At 38.1% G+C, this 21,988-nt stretch overlaps 1 protein-coding gene across 1 annotated transcript in view; it reads left to right on the top strand.

Annotated features, from left to right (window-relative positions):
- Window positions 1-14,238: 14,238 nt before the first annotated feature.
- Window positions 14,239-21,988, top strand: part of WIF1 (WNT inhibitory factor 1) — a gene marked incomplete at its 5' end in the record, with an annotated part of 86,395 nt that continues 78,645 nt past the window's right edge. Inside the window, 2 exons of the mRNA XM_082666837.1 lie at window positions 14,239-14,386; window positions 14,885-15,024. Coding sequence (XP_082522963.1) covers window positions 14,239-14,386; window positions 14,885-15,024 — 288 coding nt within the window. The remainder of the gene's footprint in view (window positions 14,387-14,884; window positions 15,025-21,988) is intronic.

Raw genomic sequence — 21,988 nt, 5'->3', positions numbered from 1 at the left:
ACTGTGGGACAATTCATGTGTGGTCCTGTCTCGTGCATAGCAGGACATCTACTATCCCTGCCCACACGCTGTAAGAGCCCAAAGTGCCCTCTAGTCGTTGTAACAACCAAAAATATCCCCACAAGGCATTTCTAAAATGCTTCCTAATGGGTGGCAGTTCAAACTCACTGGCCAAGATGAAGTAACTCTCATGCCATCCCATACTGTCAGCTGGAATCAATGTTCACCAATCTTGTGATTACCAAGTGAATTCTGCATATACCTTCATACCTTCATAGGAAAGAGAAGTCTTGGAATGCTGACTTTTGTATTCTAGTTTCCAAAAATAGATTCCGCCTGTTAGAGATTAACAAATTATCATTTTGGTTTATCCTGCTTCTGTTTTGAGTTTATCCTGAAACAGTCTCTGAGGACCTGATCAACTTGAAAGTGACAAAATTGAGATTTGTCTGCCCCAAATTAATTTCCTATTTTGTGTTAACTCTGCCAAGGAATTTTTCCCTCATTAGGTCTTACTTTCACAATTAGCTGATCTCCCTTGAAATTTTGAATGTGTCCTTTCAAAAATTCACAAGTGCATATTTTTAAAGGTTACTACAGGCCAAATGCTATTCAGTATTTTACCTAAATGAAGCCAGTCATATAAACTGGCATTGTTTGATTGTGATTATTCTCATGAACGGAAAGAATATGTATCATGTTCAGCTGGTCCAGAGAAAAATGCCTCAGGAAACTTGAGTATTCTCAAGAATGAGTGCAAGATAGAATTCAACCCTCATTGTGATTATCAGTTATTAATAAGGCAACTTCCACAATATATTTTATAAAAAGCCTTGGGAAAAGTTTTTTAATTATAAAGATAATTTTTTCATATGTGAGAAGAGTTTTTAGAGTCACAGTGCTTTCTAAGATGCTAGTTGATGCTGCTAGGGTTGCACAGATGATGAAGCTAGACCTATGCCCCCCATTGTCTATTAATGGTAGTTTTTATTGCCATAACCAAAGGGCAGAGCAAAATTTCCTCTTGGGCACAAGTTATATGGCTTCATGTAAATTAATGATAAATATTCAAGGTATTTGTGCCATTAGAATAAACTGTTAAGAGTAAATTTTTGCAGACAGCCTGTAGTAACTTGGAAGAAGCTAGTAATTTACAAGAGGGAACCAACCATAGCCATGTGGATCCAAATATTGCATTAAGTCTTTCAGTGTATATTTTGCAGACGTTCATGAAGTACCTATTGTATTTCAGACGCGTTAAAGTGCCAGAAGCATTCCTTAAACTAAATCTGAGTTGAAGTAGCTAATCAAACAAAGTGTCCTCAAATATTCAATTGGTGGGATGTGGAGAAGTGAGGAGGCTGTCTTGTTTCCACAATCCACATTTTTTCCATAACTCTACATTGCCTCCCAAGTGGCACTAAAAACCCGAAGGAAAGGTGAAATTTTGTGGGAACTATAAATATATTGTAAACAAGGCTCCAAACAGCATGTAATCCCTTGGTATTCTTGCATAAATGAGAGCGGTCTTTGTAAAACCTGATTTTAATCAAGATTGTTGATAGCTAACCTCACATAATGCTATGGCAGACTCCAAAACAGTCATCATTCATGGAGGTACATGACATTTAGATTCAATCTCTTTGCTTGAAAAAAAAAGCCATTAAATATTTTTCAAACACAGTGAACTAGCTTTACTACTTTTTCTTATTAATACAGCTTTATTGTAAAAGATTTAGATAATACAACTAAACAAGATAAAGTGAAAATCTGTAGTAACGTCATCATTTAATCACTGTTAATGTAAGTAGTGTCCAGATGTACACAAATATGTTAACATGCATAGACATATTTTAAACCATTCTGTAATTATACTATTGATTATACCACGATCATTCATGCTTTTTTCAGTTAAAATAATGAGGATTTCTTTTAATGTCAACAAATTCCATTAGAACCCATTTTAACTTACATCATGGCATTCTACTGTGTACTTGTTTGTTCAGTTTTGATGGGAATTATTTCTAATTCTTTAATATAGTAAAGATTGTCAAGAACATTCTTGTTCATATACATTTTATGCATATCTAATTATTTCATAAATTCTCAGAAATAAACATTTCTGTTAAAGAGTATGCATATTGGGACTTCCCTGGTGGTGCAGTGGTTAAGAATCCACCTGCCAATGCAGGGGACATGGGTTCGTGCCCCGGTCCGGGAAGATCCCACATTGCCGCGGAGCGGCTAGGCCCATGAGCCATGCCCGCTGAGCCTGCGCGTCCGGAGCCTGTGCTCCGCAACGGGAGAGGCCCGCGTACCGCAAAAAAAAAAAAAAAAAAAAACCTCTATGTCAAAACTGTCCTGCTGCTTTTTTGAGGCTCATTCTGAATGTAGCTCCTTCACATAGTATTTCTGTTACCCATGGAATTTTCCATTGCTTTAGGAGTCTGTGTTCTAGGATGTCTATGTCTGTGATGACTTTGTGGCTGTAGGAATGGGTCAAGGACTGGAACTCAGATTAGCAAATAAGCTGGAGAGAAGAATCAAGGGAGGAAGGTTCATAGTGTTCTGGAGACTTCAGAGATCAGTGATCACAACAAGAAAAGCCTCCCACTCCTCTGTCCTGAGGACAGCCTCAGACACAGAGGTGAGCGAGCAGCTCCGTACCCAGGCCTTGAGTCTTGGCTATTCAGACCACTGCTGCTGGAACTCATAAAATACCAGCTACAAGTGGGGCTTTGCAGGTTACAAAGTGCTTTCACGTGAACTATCCAGTTATTGTTGAAACAACATATTTGTATTCTGAGTTCCTTTTCAGCAATTCTGTCTCTTGCCTGAGAAAATTACATTCCTGGATGGGTCCAACCTTTCTGTCCATCTCTCAGTCAGCTCCCAGCTCCTACTTCATATCTCAATGCCTTCGTTCCTGACACAATTTCTCATACAGGGAATGTTTTCCTAGACTATCTGGGAGGAATTTTAATTAGGAATTTCACTGGGACCTGACTCTTTAATAATTTAAAAGGCCACAGTCATAAGCTGTATGTGTCATGGACACAGACTTGGAGTTAAACTTGCCTGAGGTATTTCCTTAGCTCTGCGGAGTTTTAGCTGTGTGACCTTATACACAGTACCTAACGTCATCGAGCCTCTTATATGAATATGCATAGTGACCCCCTGACAGGACTTTTGTGAGGAGTAAATTAATAAAACCAATGCCTCTTATGTAGAAGTGACTAATGTGACTGTCAGTGTCCTTCATTCCTTTCACAAGAGTCCATAGCTACTATTTTAGCAATAATTTTTGATATATAAGTAACTTTTTTGTAATAGAAATGTTAGAAAATAATGACGAGCAAATAAAATTAAAACAAGCAAAAAGAAAGTAAAAATAAGAGGAGAAAATAAAAACGAGATAGCTACTATTAATATTTTAAGGTTACATTAAATATTGAAATATTCACATTGTTATGCAACCATCACTATCCACGTCCAGAACTTTTCATCACCCCAAAGTGAAACTCTGTACCCATTAAACAATAATCCCTCATTCTCCCTCCCTTCCTGGTATCCACTGTTCTACTTTCTGCCTCTATGGATTTGCCTACTCCAGGAATATCATATTAGTGGAATCATACAATATTTGTCCTTTTGTGTCTGTCTTATTTCACTAAACATAATGTCTTCATGTTTCATCTATGTTGTAACATGCATCAGAATTTAATTCCTTTTAAGAAATTTGTTAATATTCCATTGTATGTTAATACCACTTTGTTTATCCATCGAAGGACATTTGGGATATTTCTACCATTTGACTATTGTGAATAATGTTATAAACACTGGTGTTACTGTTAACATTTTGAAGTATTATCCCTGCAGTCATGTATTTTCACACACACACACACACACACACAACACACACGTTTTAAGTAGGTTCCCACAGTATATAATATTTTTAATGTGATTATTTTTCATTCAACAATATATCATAGATGTTGTTAAATGTGATTATGTAACTTTCCAATACTCCTAACTGTGCATAGTTTTTTTTAAATTTGTATTTAAACTAAAACTGATGATTGGACATTTAGGTGGTTTCTAGTTTTTTACTACTATATGTAAAATAGCAGTGAACATTGTAGTTAAGTTTAAACATTTTTCTCTATGCTTTCTGCCTTCAATTCCTCTTTTTCTCAGGTAAATACTAACTCATATTTTTTTCTAGTATTTTGTTTCCTCTTTTATATTTAAATATATATAAATATTTACATTTATACATAAATATATGTATAACCTATCTGACACTTATTTTGGAATGTGGTATGAAATAGAGATCTTTTATTTCCCAGCAGAAACCAGTTACCTCAATATCATTTATTCAATATTCATGGTTTTCCTGCTGATATTCTGAGTGTCTGTCTCTAGTCTGCTTCTCCCTACTATATAAGTACAGGAGTTCTGGTTATTCCATCGGGGCAAGTTTCTCATTTCTCAGTAACATTTCAGAGCATTTTTATATTATTTTTGTGTGTTTATGTTACACATAATATATTACACAGAAACATTCCTTTCTTGGGGTTTTCTCATTCAAAATTATATTATGAGCTATCAGAAAGTATTTGGAAATGTCATTTAAAAAAACATTTCTTAGACTTTTATTTTTGAAAACAGAAAAGCAAAGAGAAGAAAATTTAAATGGCTCATAGCATGTTACCTAAGTAATTTCTATTAACATTTCAAAAAGTAGAAACCAACTGTATGTCTAAAAAATTTCAAATAATAGAGAAAAATAGAATTAAAAAATCCTCTCTCCCCAAACTCTTCCTAAACCATAGTTCTTTTCACCAAAGGAAACTAGCATCAAGTTTCCTATGTATTTTTCCTGCAGATAAATTTATGTGTGTGTGTGGCTGACTATGTGAACGTGATGATGATGTCTGTGTTTTTGTATGTACATGTACATCTGTGCTTAAGTGTTTGTGTGTGTATTAATTTTTTATGTACACTAAGGAACACATACTACAAACACTGCTTTGCATCTTGCTTGCATCTTCTTCACTTCATAATGAATCTTGGAGCACTTTCATAATCAGCACAGAGTTTCTTTTTTCTGGATAATGGCTGCCTGATATTCCACTGAATACTGTACCATAATTTGGTTGACTACTTTCCTATTAATGGATCTTTAGATAGTCTCAAGTTTTTTGTTTCTTTGTCTTTTACCATTACAAAGAGAATATCTTTGTAAATGTATTTTGGTGGTGTTTTTCCATGTATAGTCATGGAATAAATTCCTAACAGTGGAATTATTGAGTCAGAGAATATATGCATTTTGAATTTTTGATGGATATTGGAAAATTAGAAATTATTCTCCCAAACGGATAAGTTGATTAACACGTTCATTAATAATATATGAGAGTTTCTGTTTGCCTATTTCCTTGACTATACTTTATATTCAGTTATTTAAAAATTTATCTAATTTTTAATTTATCTAATTTTATATTTGTCAATTTTTATATTTTTGACATCAGTAAAATAAAACAATATCTCATTGTTTTGGTTTGCACCTCTTCCATTATGAATGAAGTTAAGCACCTTTTAGCCTTTTGTATTTCTATTTCTGTGAAACAGAAATCTATATTGTCCATTTTTCTACTAGCTGATATGGTAGGCATAAGCATTATTGGTAAGGATAAGCATTTTGGAAATTTGAAAATTATCCGTCTGTCTGTCATACGTTTGCAGATATTTTCCCCAGTAATCTGTTTATGGTGAAGCTATTTTTACATTAATTGCTACATAGCTATTTAAAACATTTTTTCTGGCCAAATTGATTTATCTTTTCTTTTATAGCTTTCAAGTGTCTTGCTTAGAAAGGTCATTCCCAGTCTAAGCTTATACATACATTCACCTATGTGTTCTATCTTTTATAATTTTGTTTTTTATATGATATAATAATTTTTAGTAAATGTTTTATTGAAATATACACATAGAAGAGTGAACAAATCATAAATTCATTCAATGTAACGAATTTTCACAAAATAAACATTCCCATGTAGCAAACATCCAGATCAAGAAACAAAACATGTGGCGCAGTGGTTGAGAGTCCGCCTGCCGATGCAGGGGACACGGGTTCGTGCCCCGGTCCGGGAGGATCCCCCATGCCGCGGAGTGGCTGGGCCCATGAGCCATGGCCGCTGAGCCTGCGCGTCCGGAGCCTGTGCTCGGCAACGGGAGGGGCCACAGCAGTGAGAGGCCCGCATACCGCAAAAAAAAAAAGAAACAAAACATTACCAGCACCCTGAGACACCTTTTACATCCCCTTACAGTCATTACTCCACTCCAAAGGTAGTCCCTTCATTATCTTAACTTCTAATATTAGTTTTTCCAGTTTGGGGAATTTTAGTAATGGAATCATGCAGTATGTACCCTTTCGGTTTATTTAGCTCATCCTGATGTCTGTGAGAGTCATCTGTGTTGTGTGTAATTGTACTTTGCATATTCTGATTGCCGTGTAGTATTCCATCATACCAATAATAATAATTTATTAATTCATTCCACTGTTGATACTTGAGTTGTTTCCATTTGGGGGCCAAGATAAATAGTGCATGTCTTTGGATGGATAGGTGCACATTTTTTTTTCTTGGGCTTATCCATAGGAGTGCAATCACTTGAGCTTTACTAGCTATTTCCAAGCAGTTTGCCACAATGATTGTACTAATTTACACTTTCATCAGCAGTATAGGTTTCACTTCTTCACCAACCTCATATAGTCTTTCTTTTTTAATTTAAGCATTCTGAATGCAGTGAACTGGTTTCACTGTAGTTTTAGTTCTGATTGCTAATGAAGTTCAGCAGCTTTTCATGTGTTAATTGGCCATTTAGATATGCTCTTTTGTGAAGTGCTTATTCAAGCCTTCTGCCCATTTTTCTACCAGATTGTTTGACCTTTTTCTTATGAATTTATAGAAATTCTTTATATATTCTGGATAAGAGTCCTATATGCCCAAGTATCTTCCCCTACTTTATAGCTTGTCTTTTCATTCTCAATGCTATCTATTGATTAAAAAAAGTCTTCATTTTAATATCACCTAATTTACCAATTTTTTCTTTTATGGTTAGTGTTTTTTGTGTCCTGATGAAACATCAATATTTTTTATTTCTTAAAAATTTTTTAAACAGATTTAATTAAATGCAGTTGCCATATAATAAACTGCACATATCTAAAGTATATGATTTGTTCAACTTTGGGAGTGATGGATAATGGATTTTATCTTGACTGTGATGATAGTTTCATGGTTGAATACATAGGTCAGAACATTAATTTTAATAGTTCAATAATAATTCATCTTATGAAAGTATTCTAATTCGTTTTCCATTTCTCTAATATTGGGCAGTACAATTGTTTTCCTTTTATTCCCAATTATAAAAAAATAGTGCTGTTAAATGTCATAGGGATGAAACAGCATGGATGAACAGAAAATAATGGGTATGGTTTGTGGAAGACAAGATATGCTAGGTTGCTTGGCAATGCCATCAAGTGAGGGAAGAAGAGCAGAAGTGTTACATGCGCTGATGAGGAACCCTCAAGCTGTGCTGTGCTTCAGTAATGAGCTGTCATGTGTTGTGATGTACAGTTCTTAAGTGATAAAGTATGCAAGCAGCATAGCAAGAAGTGCTGGACTAGGGTGGTGACAGCTGCCTACTTTGAGAGAAACTGACTGAGCAGGAGAGAAACAACCTTTCTTCTTCGAAGTGGTTTTTAATTACAAGAGCATCTGCCCATTAAAAAAAAAATCAGAAAATATTTGTGCATAAAGTGAAAAATAATTCCCTCATCCCAGTCTCACTCCTCATAGGTTACCCTTGGAAATATTTTGGTATGTAACCTTTTAGACATTTTCTCGGCATGGTTTTATATACATATTAACTAGATAGATAGATAGGCAGATAGATATTGTGTTTGGTTTTTAAAAACAGGGCTGCATTAAAACAATGCTTGGCAACTTGCTCTCTTCACTTGCTATCTTGTGTCTTGTGGCTCCCTTTCCATACCAGTGTGCTACAGGGCTGCCTGCTCCCCTCTTTCTCCAAACGCAGCTCAGGGTGCAGCTGATATAACCTAGTCTCCGTCCCAACACCTGTCACCACCAAAATAGCTCTGGCGGAGACCACAAGGCAGAGTGGTCAGCAGGATGGCAGTTTGCTGGGGTGAACGGGTGGCTGGGCAGTGACAAGATCCTCCTCTACAGCAGGCTTTGTCCTTGTTCCCACACAACTGCACTTCCAGGCTAAGGGATGGCTCAGCCCCCTCAGGCACCTTCCCACTCCCTGTCCCATGGTCTCTCCTCCAGGCCATGAGTAGCGAGTAGCAAACTTCTGGGCCTCCAGAAGCCCAGCAAGTCAAGAAAATGAGTGGAGCAGGCTGGAAAGAGGAGTATTGTAACTGTACTTACAGCACTACTCACACACATCATCTTGGGAGGGAATATTGCCAGATGTCTCAGTTTTACTTGAGTAAGCCACAAGAAGCCAAAAAAAAGCCTCAAGAACCTGAAAAACCCAAATTTTTATGAAAAATCCTTTGATTTTCAAATGTCAGCACTTTAGTATTTTTGTTATTGGAATATATTTGATATTTATTTTCCAATGTTGTGTTAGTTTCAGGTGTACAGCAAAGTGAATCAGTTATACATGTATATATATCCACTTTGTTTTTTAGATTCTTTTCCCATATAGGTCATTGCAGAGTATTGAGTAGAGTTCCCTGTGCTATACAGGGGATACGTATTAGTTATCTATTTTCTGTATAGTAGTGTATATATGTCAATCCCAATCTCCCAATTTATCCCCCTTTGCCCCCCGGGAACCATAAGTTTATTTCTACATCTTTGACTCTATTTCTGTTTTGTAAATAAGTTCATTTGCGGTACGCGGGCCTCTCACTGTTGTGGCCTCTCCCGTTGCGGAGCACAGGCTCCGGACGCGCAAGCTCAGCGGCCATGGCTCACGGGCCTAGCCGCTCCGCGGCATGTGGGATCTTCCCGGACCGAGACACGAACCCGTGTCCCCTGCATTGGCAGGCGGACTCTCAACCACTGCGCCACCAGGGAAGCCCACATGTATCTTTTTGAAATATGTTTTTTTCCAGATATATGGCCAGGAGAAGGATTGCTGGATCACATGGTAATTCTATATTTAGTTTTATAAGGAACCGCCATACTGTTCTCCATAATGGCTGTACGAATTTACATTCCCACTAGCGTCGTGAGAGGGTTCCCTTTTCTCCATGCCCTCTCCAGCATTTATTGTTTGTAGATTTTTTGATGATAGACATTCTGACCAGTGTGAGGTCATACCTCGTTGTAGTTTTGTTGCATTTCTCTAATAATGAGTGATGTTGAGCATCTTTTCGTAGTATTTTAGTATTTTTGAATGTATCTAGGTCTACCATTTATTTTTAAAATAAACTTTACTTTTTAATTTTTTTAAATAAACTTTATTTTTTAGAACAGTTTTACATTTACAGAAAAATGGCAACGATAGCACAGAGTTCCATAAATCCCGCACCCAGTTTTCCTTCAATTAACATTTTACATTAATATGGTATATTTGTCACAGTTAATGAGCCAATATTGATACATTATTATTAATAGTTTATTCAGATTTCCTTAGTTTTTATCCAATGTCCTTTTTCTGTTCCAGAATCCCATCCAGGATACCTCATTACATTTACTTGTCGTGTGTCCTTGGGCTCCTCCTGGCTGTGACCATTTCTCAGACTTTCCTTGTTTGTGATGACCTTGACAGTTTTAAGGATTACTGGTTAGGTATTTTGTAGAATGTCCTTCAGTTGTGTTTTTCTGATATCCTTCTCATGATTAGACAGAAGTTATGGGTTTTTAAGAGAAGACCACAGAGGTGAAGTTACCATTCTCATCACATCTTATCCAGGGTACATACTATCAACATGACTTATCACTGTTGATGTTGACCTTGATCACCTGGACAAGATCACCCATGTCTGTTAGGTCTCTCTGCTGTAAAGTTACTCCTTTTACCTCTTTCCATATGGAACTCTATGAAAGGAAGTCACTATGCATAGCCTACGCTTAAGAGTGGGGACAGCCATAAAAAGAAACGAAATTGAGCTATTTGTAATGAGGTGGATAGACCTTAGAGTCTGTCATACAGAGTGAAATAAGTCAGAAAGAGAGAGACAAATAGCATATGCTAACACATATATATATAGAATTTAAGAAAAAAAAATGTCATGAAGAACCTAGGGGTAAGACAGGAATAAAGACACAGACCTACTAGAGAATGGACTTGAGGATATGGGGAGGGGGAAGGGTAAGCTGTGACAAAGCGAGAGAGAGGCATGGACATATATACACTACCAAATGTAAGGTAGATAGCTAGTGGGAAGCAGCCGCATAGCACAGGGAGATCAGCTCGGTGCTTTGTGATCGCCTGGAGGGGTAGGATAGGGAGGGTGGGAGGGAGGGAGACGCAAGAGGGAAGAGATATGGGAACATATGTATATATATAACTGATTCATTTTGTTGTAAAGCAGAAACTAACACACCGTTGTAAAGCAATTATACTCCAATAAAGATGTTAAAAAAAAAAAAAGAGTGGGGAGTTATGCTCCACCTCCTTGAGGACAGTGTCTCTCCATAAATTATTGAGAATTCTTCTCAGCACAATTTCCATAACCAACTCCTACTTCCCTTTTTGGCTTCATCCATCCCTCTCTCCCCCACTCCAGGCTCATCACATTGCAGATCAGTACATTCAGGTTCTGGATGGTACCATTCCTTCTCTCATCTCTGTTCTCACTATTGCTGGACATCCCTTGTCTCTCTCCCTTACATGTTCAATTCCCCTTTAACCTTCAGAACTGCTTACTCAAGTACCCTGGCCCCTAGGAAGTCTTACCAGAACCCAGTCTGCATTAGGGGACTTTTCTCCCAGTCCCAAAATACCCTGTGCACATCCCCATCCTGGCATTCATTCTTCTTTATTGTTCATTCTTAACAATCTCCCCTGTTAGACCGAGAGTTCAAGAGCAGGGGCTGTCTTTTTACTTGCCTTCCTATCCCCTGTACCTGTACAGTGCATACATCAGACACACAGTCAGTGTTTTTTTTAATGAATGAATGAATGAACTATAAAACTTTCAGAATCCCAGATATGAGATTTCTCCTTTGAATTTCCAGTCCTTTTGTCTTATCAACAATCACTGTATTCTGCCTTGAATTACGGTTACTTGGGTACTTATCTTATTCATTTAAATAGCTCCAGTGGTCTTCAAGGGCTGGGATCGTGTTTTGTTTCTCATGTAGTTTCGTGATATTTTTCACTGGCTTTGTTTCTCCTGTTGTTTCTAGGACAGTGTCTTGCACAAAATGGGTGTTTAATAAATATTTGTTGAATGAGTGAATGAGTTAATGAACAAATACATGAAGTTGCCTGCAAATGTAATTCACAAGAATTAATTACACAAGGAAAGGAAGGATAATGGACTGGAAAAATAAATGGTCGGATTTTCAACTAAATGAAGTTAACTCGCAACACCTCCTAGCATATTATTTCCAACATTTTATCATGTGCAAATATTGTTGCATTTCTATTTGAGCAGAGAAATGTTAAAACATGACTTTTTTCTGAATGAAAAAGCCTCTTTGCTCTTTAACAATAGAAGGGAGTGTCCAGCCTGATTCAACTCTTAGATGGACCTTCCCCCCAAAGAGACACCATATTACTCTTGAAAATAGCTGACTGGTTCCTTCCTTCCCTTTAAAACCCAAAAGAGCCCAAATCCAATATTTTTAAATGACACTTTTCTCTATCATAAAATGTAATTTTTCTAAGTGTCCACTGCTGGGGAGAAGCGAACAGAGACCCGTTGTTCTGGAAAGAAAAATTCCTTACAGCACGATATACTACCAGTATCACCAACACCAAATTCAACTGTTGCAGAAAGACCTCACTCAGGGGAAGGTGAATTAGGGAGAATTTAGTCCCTCTTTTTCTCTACATAAAAAGTAAATTTTATGAAGGCTATTTCTCAGTTAGTATTTGATTAGAACAACCTGTAGAGGGCGTCCTTGCATCAAGAGCCGTAGGGGTTTGAACACTACTGAGGGAAAAATATATTTTCAATTAAAACGACAACTTTCTGGAGTAAAGGAAAATGTCCATTGTGTTGCAAAAGTATTATCTTTAACTGGGGGACAACTGGCATTACAATGCTAAAGTGCTTTAAAGGTTTCGGAATGTATATGAATACATTACATAAATGAATATTCACTGAAATAAAAACTCATGAAATCTTTGAAAAGAGGTAAATGTTATTGTAAAGAAGAATGGCTGTGAAGCTTTGGATGCAAACAGACTTAATTATGATTTACTTATCAGTGGAGGTACAGTGGTTAAGAGAATAGGCTTTGAAACCAGAGTGCCTGGAAATTTGAACCCTGACTCTGCCTCTGACCCGGTAAGTAACCATAGTTACCACTGGGTAACCACAGTCAACTAACTTACTGGATCTTTTTGAGCCTTGTTTCCCCGTCAATAAAATGGGAATAATAATAGTACCTATTTAAAAGACTTGTGAGGTTTAAGTAAGCACTTTAAAGTACTTTTACAATTAAAACACAAAGTTCAAATCCATTGTAGATTTCGTCTAGTTCTTTTCAAAGATCAACAGTTGCACGGTTGAAAATATTTCATAATTGGAAATACACATATTCTGTTCTTTTTAGTAACTTCTCATGACCCAACGCTTAGCTGAATTCATGCACGTGTTCCGCTTCTCTTCCGTTGTTGCCGGTTTGCTCTCCCCTCTTGAGGTATCCACTTCTGCAAGGGACTGGGTGAAACAACACGCCCAGCCCCAGATGCTCAATCCTTGGGACATTTGTCCAGCATTCGGATGCCAAAAAATACAGAAGTAAACAACTCTTTTCTGAGTCTGAAATCTAAGTTAAAAAAATTTTTTTAAACCTTTGCTTCCGTTTTCATTGCTCATCCAAGGGATTAGGCAGGGGGCAAAACAAATCCTCTCTGCTGGGGTCGAGTCGGTGTGGCTGGGCTGGAGCCCACTGCCAGCCACCTACTCTTCCCACAGGCAAGGCCAGATCCTTGGTGTTGCTCTAAAGCGCCTGCGATTTCAGTACCAGCGCGGCACGCCTCCAAATTTCTTAAAATACCGGCAACTATGAAGATATTCACAACTTTTGGGAGCCCTACCCCAGCAGGTCAGGTAAGCCTGTCATCCAGAGCTCAGGGAACTCTTCCAAGTGCTTCCGGTGATCAGGGAGAAGAGCCTCCACAGCTGTTAAAAAGCATCCTCCATGGTGTCAGGCAAGTGGCAATGAAACCCCACGCCCCCGCCAACCTGAGCGCCAGCCATCAGGGAACCACTGGACGGTCGAGTCTTGGGTTTTAAATGGATGGGAATGCGCCGTGTCAGCTTAGCGCGGATGGATGAGGATAGGGTTTGCAGAAGGAGGAATGACAGTAGCGGAAAGGGAGAAGTGGAGGAATATGCGCCTTCATTTAGCCCCGGAGTACAAATGGGAGTTATCATCATCATCACCTGCGCTCAGTTAAGCCCTGTGAAGTCAGTTCACCCCACTTCCCTCCATTCATGCCTCGTCTGGCCAGAGGCAGAAGCGAGGGACATCCCAGAGGCGCCTTTGAGCGCCCTTCTCCGCATCTCCCTCCACCACGTGCGCCTTTCGTGCGTGCTCCCACGCGGCGCACAGCGGCGTGGACGCGGCCTCCGGGGTCCCGTGCCGCCCCACCCCCGTGCGTCTCCCCAGCGCCGCCCAGTGGCGGCCGACTGGGCCGAGTGCCTCCTCTTTCGCACCGCACTTGCGCCGGCCCTTCCCGCTCTTCCTCTCCCGCTGTATTTAACCCTCTGACTGTTGGCCTCGCTCGGCGGGCTGGCATCTCCTGCTTTGCCAGTCTTGCGTCTCTGCTCTCCCCTGTTCCTCCTGCGCCCCCGCCCCCCCCCCCCGGTCTTGCCCCGCTCTCGCCGGTTCTTCCACTCCCTTCTCTTCCTCCTCGCGCTCACCCGGGCTCACTCGCATCAGAGCCGAGAGGCTACACGCCCAGCTGACTACGCGGGAACAGCTCGGGTTGAGAGACAGCTTAACGGCTGCAGGTTGGGTAGGTGCGGCAGGAGTTTCAGCTGCGAGAGCCACCAGCCAGGAGGTCCGGAGTAGTATGGCCCGGAGAGGCGCCTTCCCTGCCGCCGCGCTCCGATTCTGGAGCATCCTCCCGTGCCTGCTGGTGCTGCGGGCGGAGGTCGGGCAGCCGCCGGAGGAAAGCCTGTACCTGTGGATCGATGCTCACCAGGCGAGAGTGCTCATAGGTAAGGTTTCGCGCCTAACACGGGAGCTTCTGCTTCTTCCCCTGCCTGGGTCTTCACTCTCTGTCCAGCTTTTCCATTAAAGGAGGAGAGATGCATACATTTAGTATGTTTTCAAAGCTTAATTTCCAAGGAAGATTGGTCTCCCCCTTTTAATTAGCTATTTTCCATCTAAAAGCGTATAAACTTCTCTCTCAAGAAACCTAAGCTGATCTAGTGTTCTGATCATGCTGTTGCTAGTTTCTACAATCCTGCGTTTTTAGGTGGACCCAGCATTTGCTAGCACCAGTTAACTCCACGTCCACTCCTTTTCCCCGAAAGCATGCGTCTTTGGCATCATTCTTATCACCCACAGAAATATCAGTTGGTACGAAGGCAGGTGCCTTGTGAAAAGAAATGACCCATTACTAATTCTTTGGTGTTCTTTTTGCGTGCAAGTTCTCATTTGGATGCTTTTAAGTCCAGCTAGTTTGATAGTTTTATTTGTTTTTTTAAAACCAGGATTTGAAGAAGATATCTTGATTGTTTCAGAGGGGAAAATGGCCCCTTTTACACATGATTTCAGAAGAGCACAACAGAGAATGCCAGCCATTCCTGTCAATATCCATTCCATGAATTTCACCTGGCAAGCTGAAGGGCAGGTGAGTTATGTTAACCAGAAAGGTTGAAGAAAATTACCCTTTAATATTTACAGCACCTGATGGCAGGTAGAAATAATACTATATAGTGTGTAGTCGGCTACATTTTTTTACAATTTTGAGAGTGATTTTTATGTAATTTCCAAAGCATATGAAGAGTTAACTCCCATTTATTTAAACATGTCACATAAATTAAAGATTCCCAAAAGAAAGGGGTAGGCAAAGTGCCTAAGATCACTATTTTGATAAGTCTCAATGTCTTCAGGCTGCTGGAAATATAATGACCTCAAATACCAACATTACTTTTTTTTCTGTGTTCACTAACATTGAAATTTAGCATAATATTTAAGACTTTTTTCTGTAGTATATACCAACCACCTGTGACATTGTTTACAACAATGTCATTGTTTAGAACAATGTCACAGGTGGTTGGTATATACTACAGAAAAAACAAATTTTAAAGTCGATAAGTATTTTTGACACTGTGCCTTTGAAAAAAATTGGTATGTTGAGTTATTCACTGGAATGATGTGAACACTATATATTTCTGGCAAGAATTCACAGACTCGAAAAGTGTCATATAACAATGTTTGTAACATATTGCAAGCTACTGTTTTTTAAATACTTTCATATGGAAAAAGAAAACCACTATATTTTTATGAAGTGTTCCTTTTATTTCTTAGCACATTAGCATCTTTTGTATGTTACCTTTTGTAGAGGTTCAGTATTACATAAATGACCTAATTTGGGAAGGAAAGGGAGAATAAACATTATGTGAGTTTAGTTTCTTTTGTGCAGTTGGAGAATTTATTCTAGAGGACAAATGGTAAGTAAATTCTTTTGCTCGTTAGTTGGTAAAGTGTATCTACTTAGGAAAATCATTGTAGTTAAAGTCACATTTTCAGGTCTTTTTATTCTAAAACTGTTTAAATGGATATCTTCATAAAGAATGTGATCCAGAAAACACTTTATAAAAAGTAGCTATTTTGAATTGAGACACCACTAGTGTTCCCTCTAATTACCTGTTGTAGTATGGGCGTGACCATTTTAGCTGCCTTTTTTCCTTCACGTCTGTTCTCTCATTTTTCCTTTCTAAAACAGATCAAATCTAGACCCTTCAACACTTCCATTGTCATAAAGGAATAGATGTTCTGGATCCACCAAAGTTCCTAACAGGAAGGTCATCTATTCTAATACCCCCATTCTGCAGATAAGTTCACTGAGGCTCCTGTTGCTCTATAGGGAGAGCATTCCTCTTTTTTTTTTTTCTACAGTTTCCTCTTCATAGATACTTTATGGACAACTAATTTTGAAATATTATGAAATCAGTAATAAATCAGTGAATGACCTTTTATTATCGCCTTTTCTTTTTCACCTGAATCTATTGTGTTTGACCACTTGTCAGCTGGGATCAATATTTTTAAAAAGAACATTTTCTTTACTTCTAAAGAAAATGGATTTATAAGAACCATTAGAAGGTAGTTTGACTTGCACCCCTCCTTAGCTTAAAGGGTTCAGTAACTGCACTTGAAGTAGAAAATGTCAGTAGCTCCGACTGATTGATTGATTGATCAATTTATTTATTTTTCCTCTGAGTTTGTCTTCTGAAGAATGAAATTTGAAGCAAAGACTTAAGTTCCATGCTCTCTCCCCTTTGCAAACGTTGGCATATTGTTGAGTACAAAATGGATTGCATATCAAACAATCTCAGGACTATTTCTTGTAGGGGATTAGAGAAGATGGTAGAACTGGCATGGAGATGAAGCTTCTAGAATCTTTCCCTCTCTTGTTTAGGTGTTGATTACCCATGTGGATTATGCAGGCCAATATTAGCACCTCAGTTATCTTACTCTCTATGTCCAGTCTGCTCCAGATAGGTTACCACAGGTAACTGTGTGAAATCTGGTATGTTTTTTTTGGAGCAGTGTGGCGTACTGGGAAGGGGGAAAGGATCTACACAATGCCAAACAGCAAGATGTTTTAAAATATTATTTAAATTTGACTAATGCCAATAAAGTTCTGTGATTCCAGCACCATAATTTTTGAAATGCATGGAAATTTTGAATATGGGAAAAATGACTTCAATGTCAATTAGGTATTTTGAAAGGCATCTTTGGCTAAAGCCAAACCACGTCAAAATATCTACATGGAAAATGAAAAGTTCATTCCATTATCTAGTTATTTCATTCAAAAGAATATCAAACATTTAGGGATTTCAACACAAGCAAAATACATAGCTGATTAATGAAATTTTAAACTTAATATTTAAGTGTTTTGGAAACATGTGGGAAAAGTTAAAATAACTTTAGGATTAAGATCTAGCAGAGGCAGTAGGTGTTATCTACTTCCAATAAAGTATTGTCCAGTAACCCAAGGGGTTCTTGGAGCCATTTAAAATAACTTTCATGTTCTACTTCAAACAAATGCAAATAAAAAGTACAGTGAGAATTATTTCCTCACATCACATTGGTCAAGTTTTTTAAAAGTGTTTTTAGTATGTGGAGAATTATGCATACTTATTTGTAGCTGATGCATATGTTAGTCTTTCTGCAGGGCAATTTGACTTTGATGGCAAAAGGCTTGACATAGATCCTTTGACTAGGAAATTTTACTTCCAGAGATTCCTCCTAAGGAAATAATCATGGATATGAATAAAGTTTTTGGTGCAAGCCTGTTCCTGGTCATGCTATTTATAAAAGTGAAAAACGGCAGAACCTAGAGGTCTGTGATAGTGGCAAGAAGCATTAATAAGAATATTCTAGACATCCACTCAATGCTATGGAAGGATGTTCATGACAAATTAAGTCAGTCGTCTATAACAGTATATTCTGTTTGGTTCCATTACAAAATATGTGGGGAGACATAGGAAAACATGTCTGATAAAAGTCTAATCCTCCAAGGTGTTCACATTAGTTATATCTACATGTATTATGTTTTGGTTTTTTCCACAGTGAATGTGTATTGGTTTGTAATTTTAAAAATTATTTTACATTAAACACATGTAAAAAGTTGTACTTTAGAGTTTAAAATTGTACGATGTTCTGTATTGTAAATAGTTTATTTCATTTATTATCCAGTATCATTTATCCACTACATATCACTCACAAAATGGTAAAAGAATTTGATTTCATGGCTGATTGTAACCTATGTAGCCCAAATTTGCTAATGTTTACCTTATTCTTACCTACCAGTTTCTTATGAAATCTTCAAAAATCTGCTTTGCAAAGCTTTCCTGCCTGAAATCCAATTCCCTGGCCTCTTCCTCTTGCTGTAATCCTCATTTTCCATGGACAACCCCGTCTCCTCTTTATCTCCCAAAATCTGCTTTGCAAAGCTTTCCTGCCTGAAATCCGATTCCTTGGCCTCTTCCTCTCCCTGTAATCCTCATTTTCCATGGAAAACCCTGTCTCTACTTTATCTGCAATTTAAAATATTCATTTTCTGACATGCTCCTTCTCAAGGCTTTTTTTTTGGCTGCACTGGGTCTTCGATGTGGCGTGTGGATTCTTCTTTGTTGTGGCGTGCGGGCTTCTCTAGGTGTGGCATATCTCAAGCCCTTTAGATTAGAGAAGAATTTCTACTACAGAGGCTGAGGCTTAAAGGATTTTTGGTAATTAAAGTGAAAATACTCTTTATTACTGTACATAACTTAACAATAGTTGATATTTTTCAATGAGGCATTCCTTATTCTAATTTTCCCCTAAATTTGAGACAAACAACAAGGACCTACTGTATAGCACAGGGAACTATATTCAATATCTTGTAGTAACCTATAATGGAAAAGAATCTGAAAAAGAATCTATATATCTGAACCACTTTGCTGTACACCTAAAACTAACACTATATTGTTTTTTTTAAGTGTGCACTACAGTATTTTATTTTTTAAAACAGCTTTATTGGAGTATAATTACTTTACAATGGTGTGTTAGTTTCTGCTTTATAACAAAGTGAATCAGCTATACATATACATACATCCCCATATCTCCTCTCTTGCATCCTCCCACCCTCCGTATCCCACCCCTCTAGGTGGTCACAAAGCACTGAGCTGATCTCCCTGTGCTTGTGGCTGCTTCCCACTAGCTATCTACTTTACATTTGGTAGTGTATATATGTCCATGCGACTCTCACTTCATCCCAGCTTTCCCTTCCCCCTCCCCATGTCCTCAAGTCCATTCTCTATGTCTGCGTCTTTATTCCTGTCCTGCTCCAGTTTCCTCAGAACCATTTTCTTTTTAAGATTCCATATATATGTGTTAGCATATGACATTTGTTTTTCTCTTTCAGACTTACTTCACTATGTATGACAGACCTTAGGTCCATCCACCTCACCTCATTACAAATAACTCAGTTTCGTTTCTTTTTATAGCTGAGTAATATTCATTGTATATATGTGCCACATCTTTATCCATTCGTCTGTCGATGGACAGTTAGGTTGTTTCTATGTCCTGCCTATTGTAAACAGAGCTGCAGTGAACATTGTGGTACATGACTCTTTTTGAATTATGGTTTTCTCAGGGTAAAGGCCCAGTAGTGGGATTGCTGGGTTGTATGGTAGTTCTATTTTTAGTTTTTAAGGAATCTCCATACTGTTCTCCATAGTGGCTGTATCAATTGACATTCCAACCAACAGTGCAAGAGGGTTCCCTGTTCTCCACACCCAATCCAGCATTTATTGTTTGTAGATTTTTTGATGATGGCCATTCTGACCGGTGTGAGGTGATCCCTCATTGTAGTTTTGATTTGCATTTCTCTAATGATTAGTGATGTTGAGCGTCCTTTCATGTGTTTGTTGGCAATCTGTATATCTTCTTTGCAGAAATGTCTATTTAGGTCTTCTGCCCATTTTTGGATTGGGTTGTTGGTTTTTTTGATATTGAGCTGCATGAGCTGCTTATAAATTTTGGAGATTAATCCTTTGTCAGTTGCTTCATTTGCAAATATTTTCTCCCATTCTGAAGGTTGTTTTTTCGTCTCATTTATGGTTTCGTTTGCTGTGCAAAAGCTTTTAAGTTACATTAGGTCCCATTTGTTTATTTTTGTTTTTATTTCCATTTCTCTAGAAGGTGGGTCAAAAAGGATCTTGCTGTGGTTTATGTCAGAATGTTCTGCCTATGTTTTCCTCTAAGAGTTTTAAAGTGTCTGGCCTTATATTTAGGTCTTTAATGCATTTTGAGTTTATTTTTGTGTATGGTGTTAGGGAGTGTTCTAATTTCATTCTTTTACAGGTAGCTGTCCAGTTTTCCCAGCACCACTTATTGAAGAGGCTCTCTTTTCTCCATTGTATATTCTTGCCTCCTTTATCAAAGATAAGGTGATCATATGTGCATGGGTTTATCTCTGGCCTTTCTATCCTGTTCCATTGACCTATATTTCTGTTTCTGTGCCTGTACCATACTGTCTTGATTACTGTAACTTTGTAGTATACTGTGAAGTCTGGGAGCCTGATTCCTCCAGCTCTGTTTTTCTTGTCAAGTTTGCTTTGGCTATTCAGGATCTTTTGTGTTTGCATACAAATTGTGCAATTTTTTGTTCTAGTTCTGTGAAAAATGCCATTGCTAGTTTGATAGGGATTGCATTGAATTTGTAGATTGCTTTGGGTAGTATAGTCATTTTCACAATGTTGATTCTTCCAATGCAAGAACATGGTATATCTCTTCATCTGTTTGTATCATCTTTAATTTCTCTCATCAGTGTCTTATAGTTTTCTGCATACAGGTCTTTTGTCTCCTTAGGTAGGTTTATTCCTAGATATTTTATTCTTTTTGTTGCAATGGTAAATGGGAATGTTTCCTTAATTTCTCTTTCAGATTTTTCATCATTAGTGTGTAGGAATGCAAGAGATTTCTGTGCATTAATTTAGTATCCTGCTACTTTACCAAATTCATTGATTAGATCTAGTAGTTTTCCGGTAGAATCTTTAGGATTCTCTATGTATAGTACCTGTCATCTGCAAACAGTGACAGCTTTGCTGCTTCTTTTCTGATTTGGATTCCTTTTATTTCTTTTTTTCTCTGATTGCTGTGTCTAAAGCTTCCAAAACTTTGTTGAATAGTAGTGGTGAGAATGGGCACCTTGTCTTGTTCCTGATCTTAGTAGAAATGGTTTCATTTTTTTTCATCATTAAGAACAATGTTGGCTGTGGGATTGTCATACATGGCCTTTATTATGTTGAGGTAAGTTCCCTCTTTACCTACGTTCTGGAGGATTTTTATCATAAATGGGTATTAAATTTTGTTGAAAGCTGTTTCTGCATCTATTGAGGTGATCATATTGTTTTTATCCATGTTTGTTAATATGGTGTATCACGTTGATTGATTTGCGTATATTGAAGAATCCTTGCATTCCTGGGATAAAGCCCACTTGATCATGGTTTATGATCCTTGTAATGTGCTGTTGGATCCTGTTTGTGAGTATTTTGTTGAGGATTTTTGCATCTCTGTTCATCAGTGATATTGCCCTGTGGTGTTCTTTCTTTGTGACATCTTTGTCTGGTTTTTGTATCAGGGTGATGGTGGCCTCATAGGTTGAGTTTGGGAGTGTTCCTCTCTCTGCTATATTTTGGAAGAGTTTGAGAAGGATAGGTGTTACCTCTTCTCCAAGTGTTTGATAGAATTCGCCTGTGAAGCCATCTGGTCCTGGGCTTTTGTTTGTTGGAAGATTTTTAATCACATTCTCAATTTCAGTGCTTATGATTGGTCTGTTTATATTTTCTATTTCTTCCTGGTTCAGTCTCAGAAGGTTGTGCTTTTCAAAGAATTTTTCCATTTCTTCCAGGTTGTCCATTTTATTGGCATATAGTTGCTTGTAGTAATCTCCCATGATCCTTTGTATTTCTGCAGTGTCAGTTGTTACTTCTCCTTTTTCATTTCTAATTCTATTGATTTGAGTCTTCTCCCTTTTTTTCTTGGTGAGTCTGGCTAATGGTTTATCAATTTTGTTTATCTTCTCAAAGAACCAGCTTTTAATG

Source organism: Grampus griseus (assembly GCF_964374135.1).
Source record: "Grampus griseus genome assembly, chromosome: 11".
NCBI lineage: Eukaryota > Metazoa > Chordata > Mammalia > Artiodactyla > Delphinidae > Grampus > Grampus griseus.
This window is presented reverse-complemented; position numbering and strand designations above follow the sequence as displayed.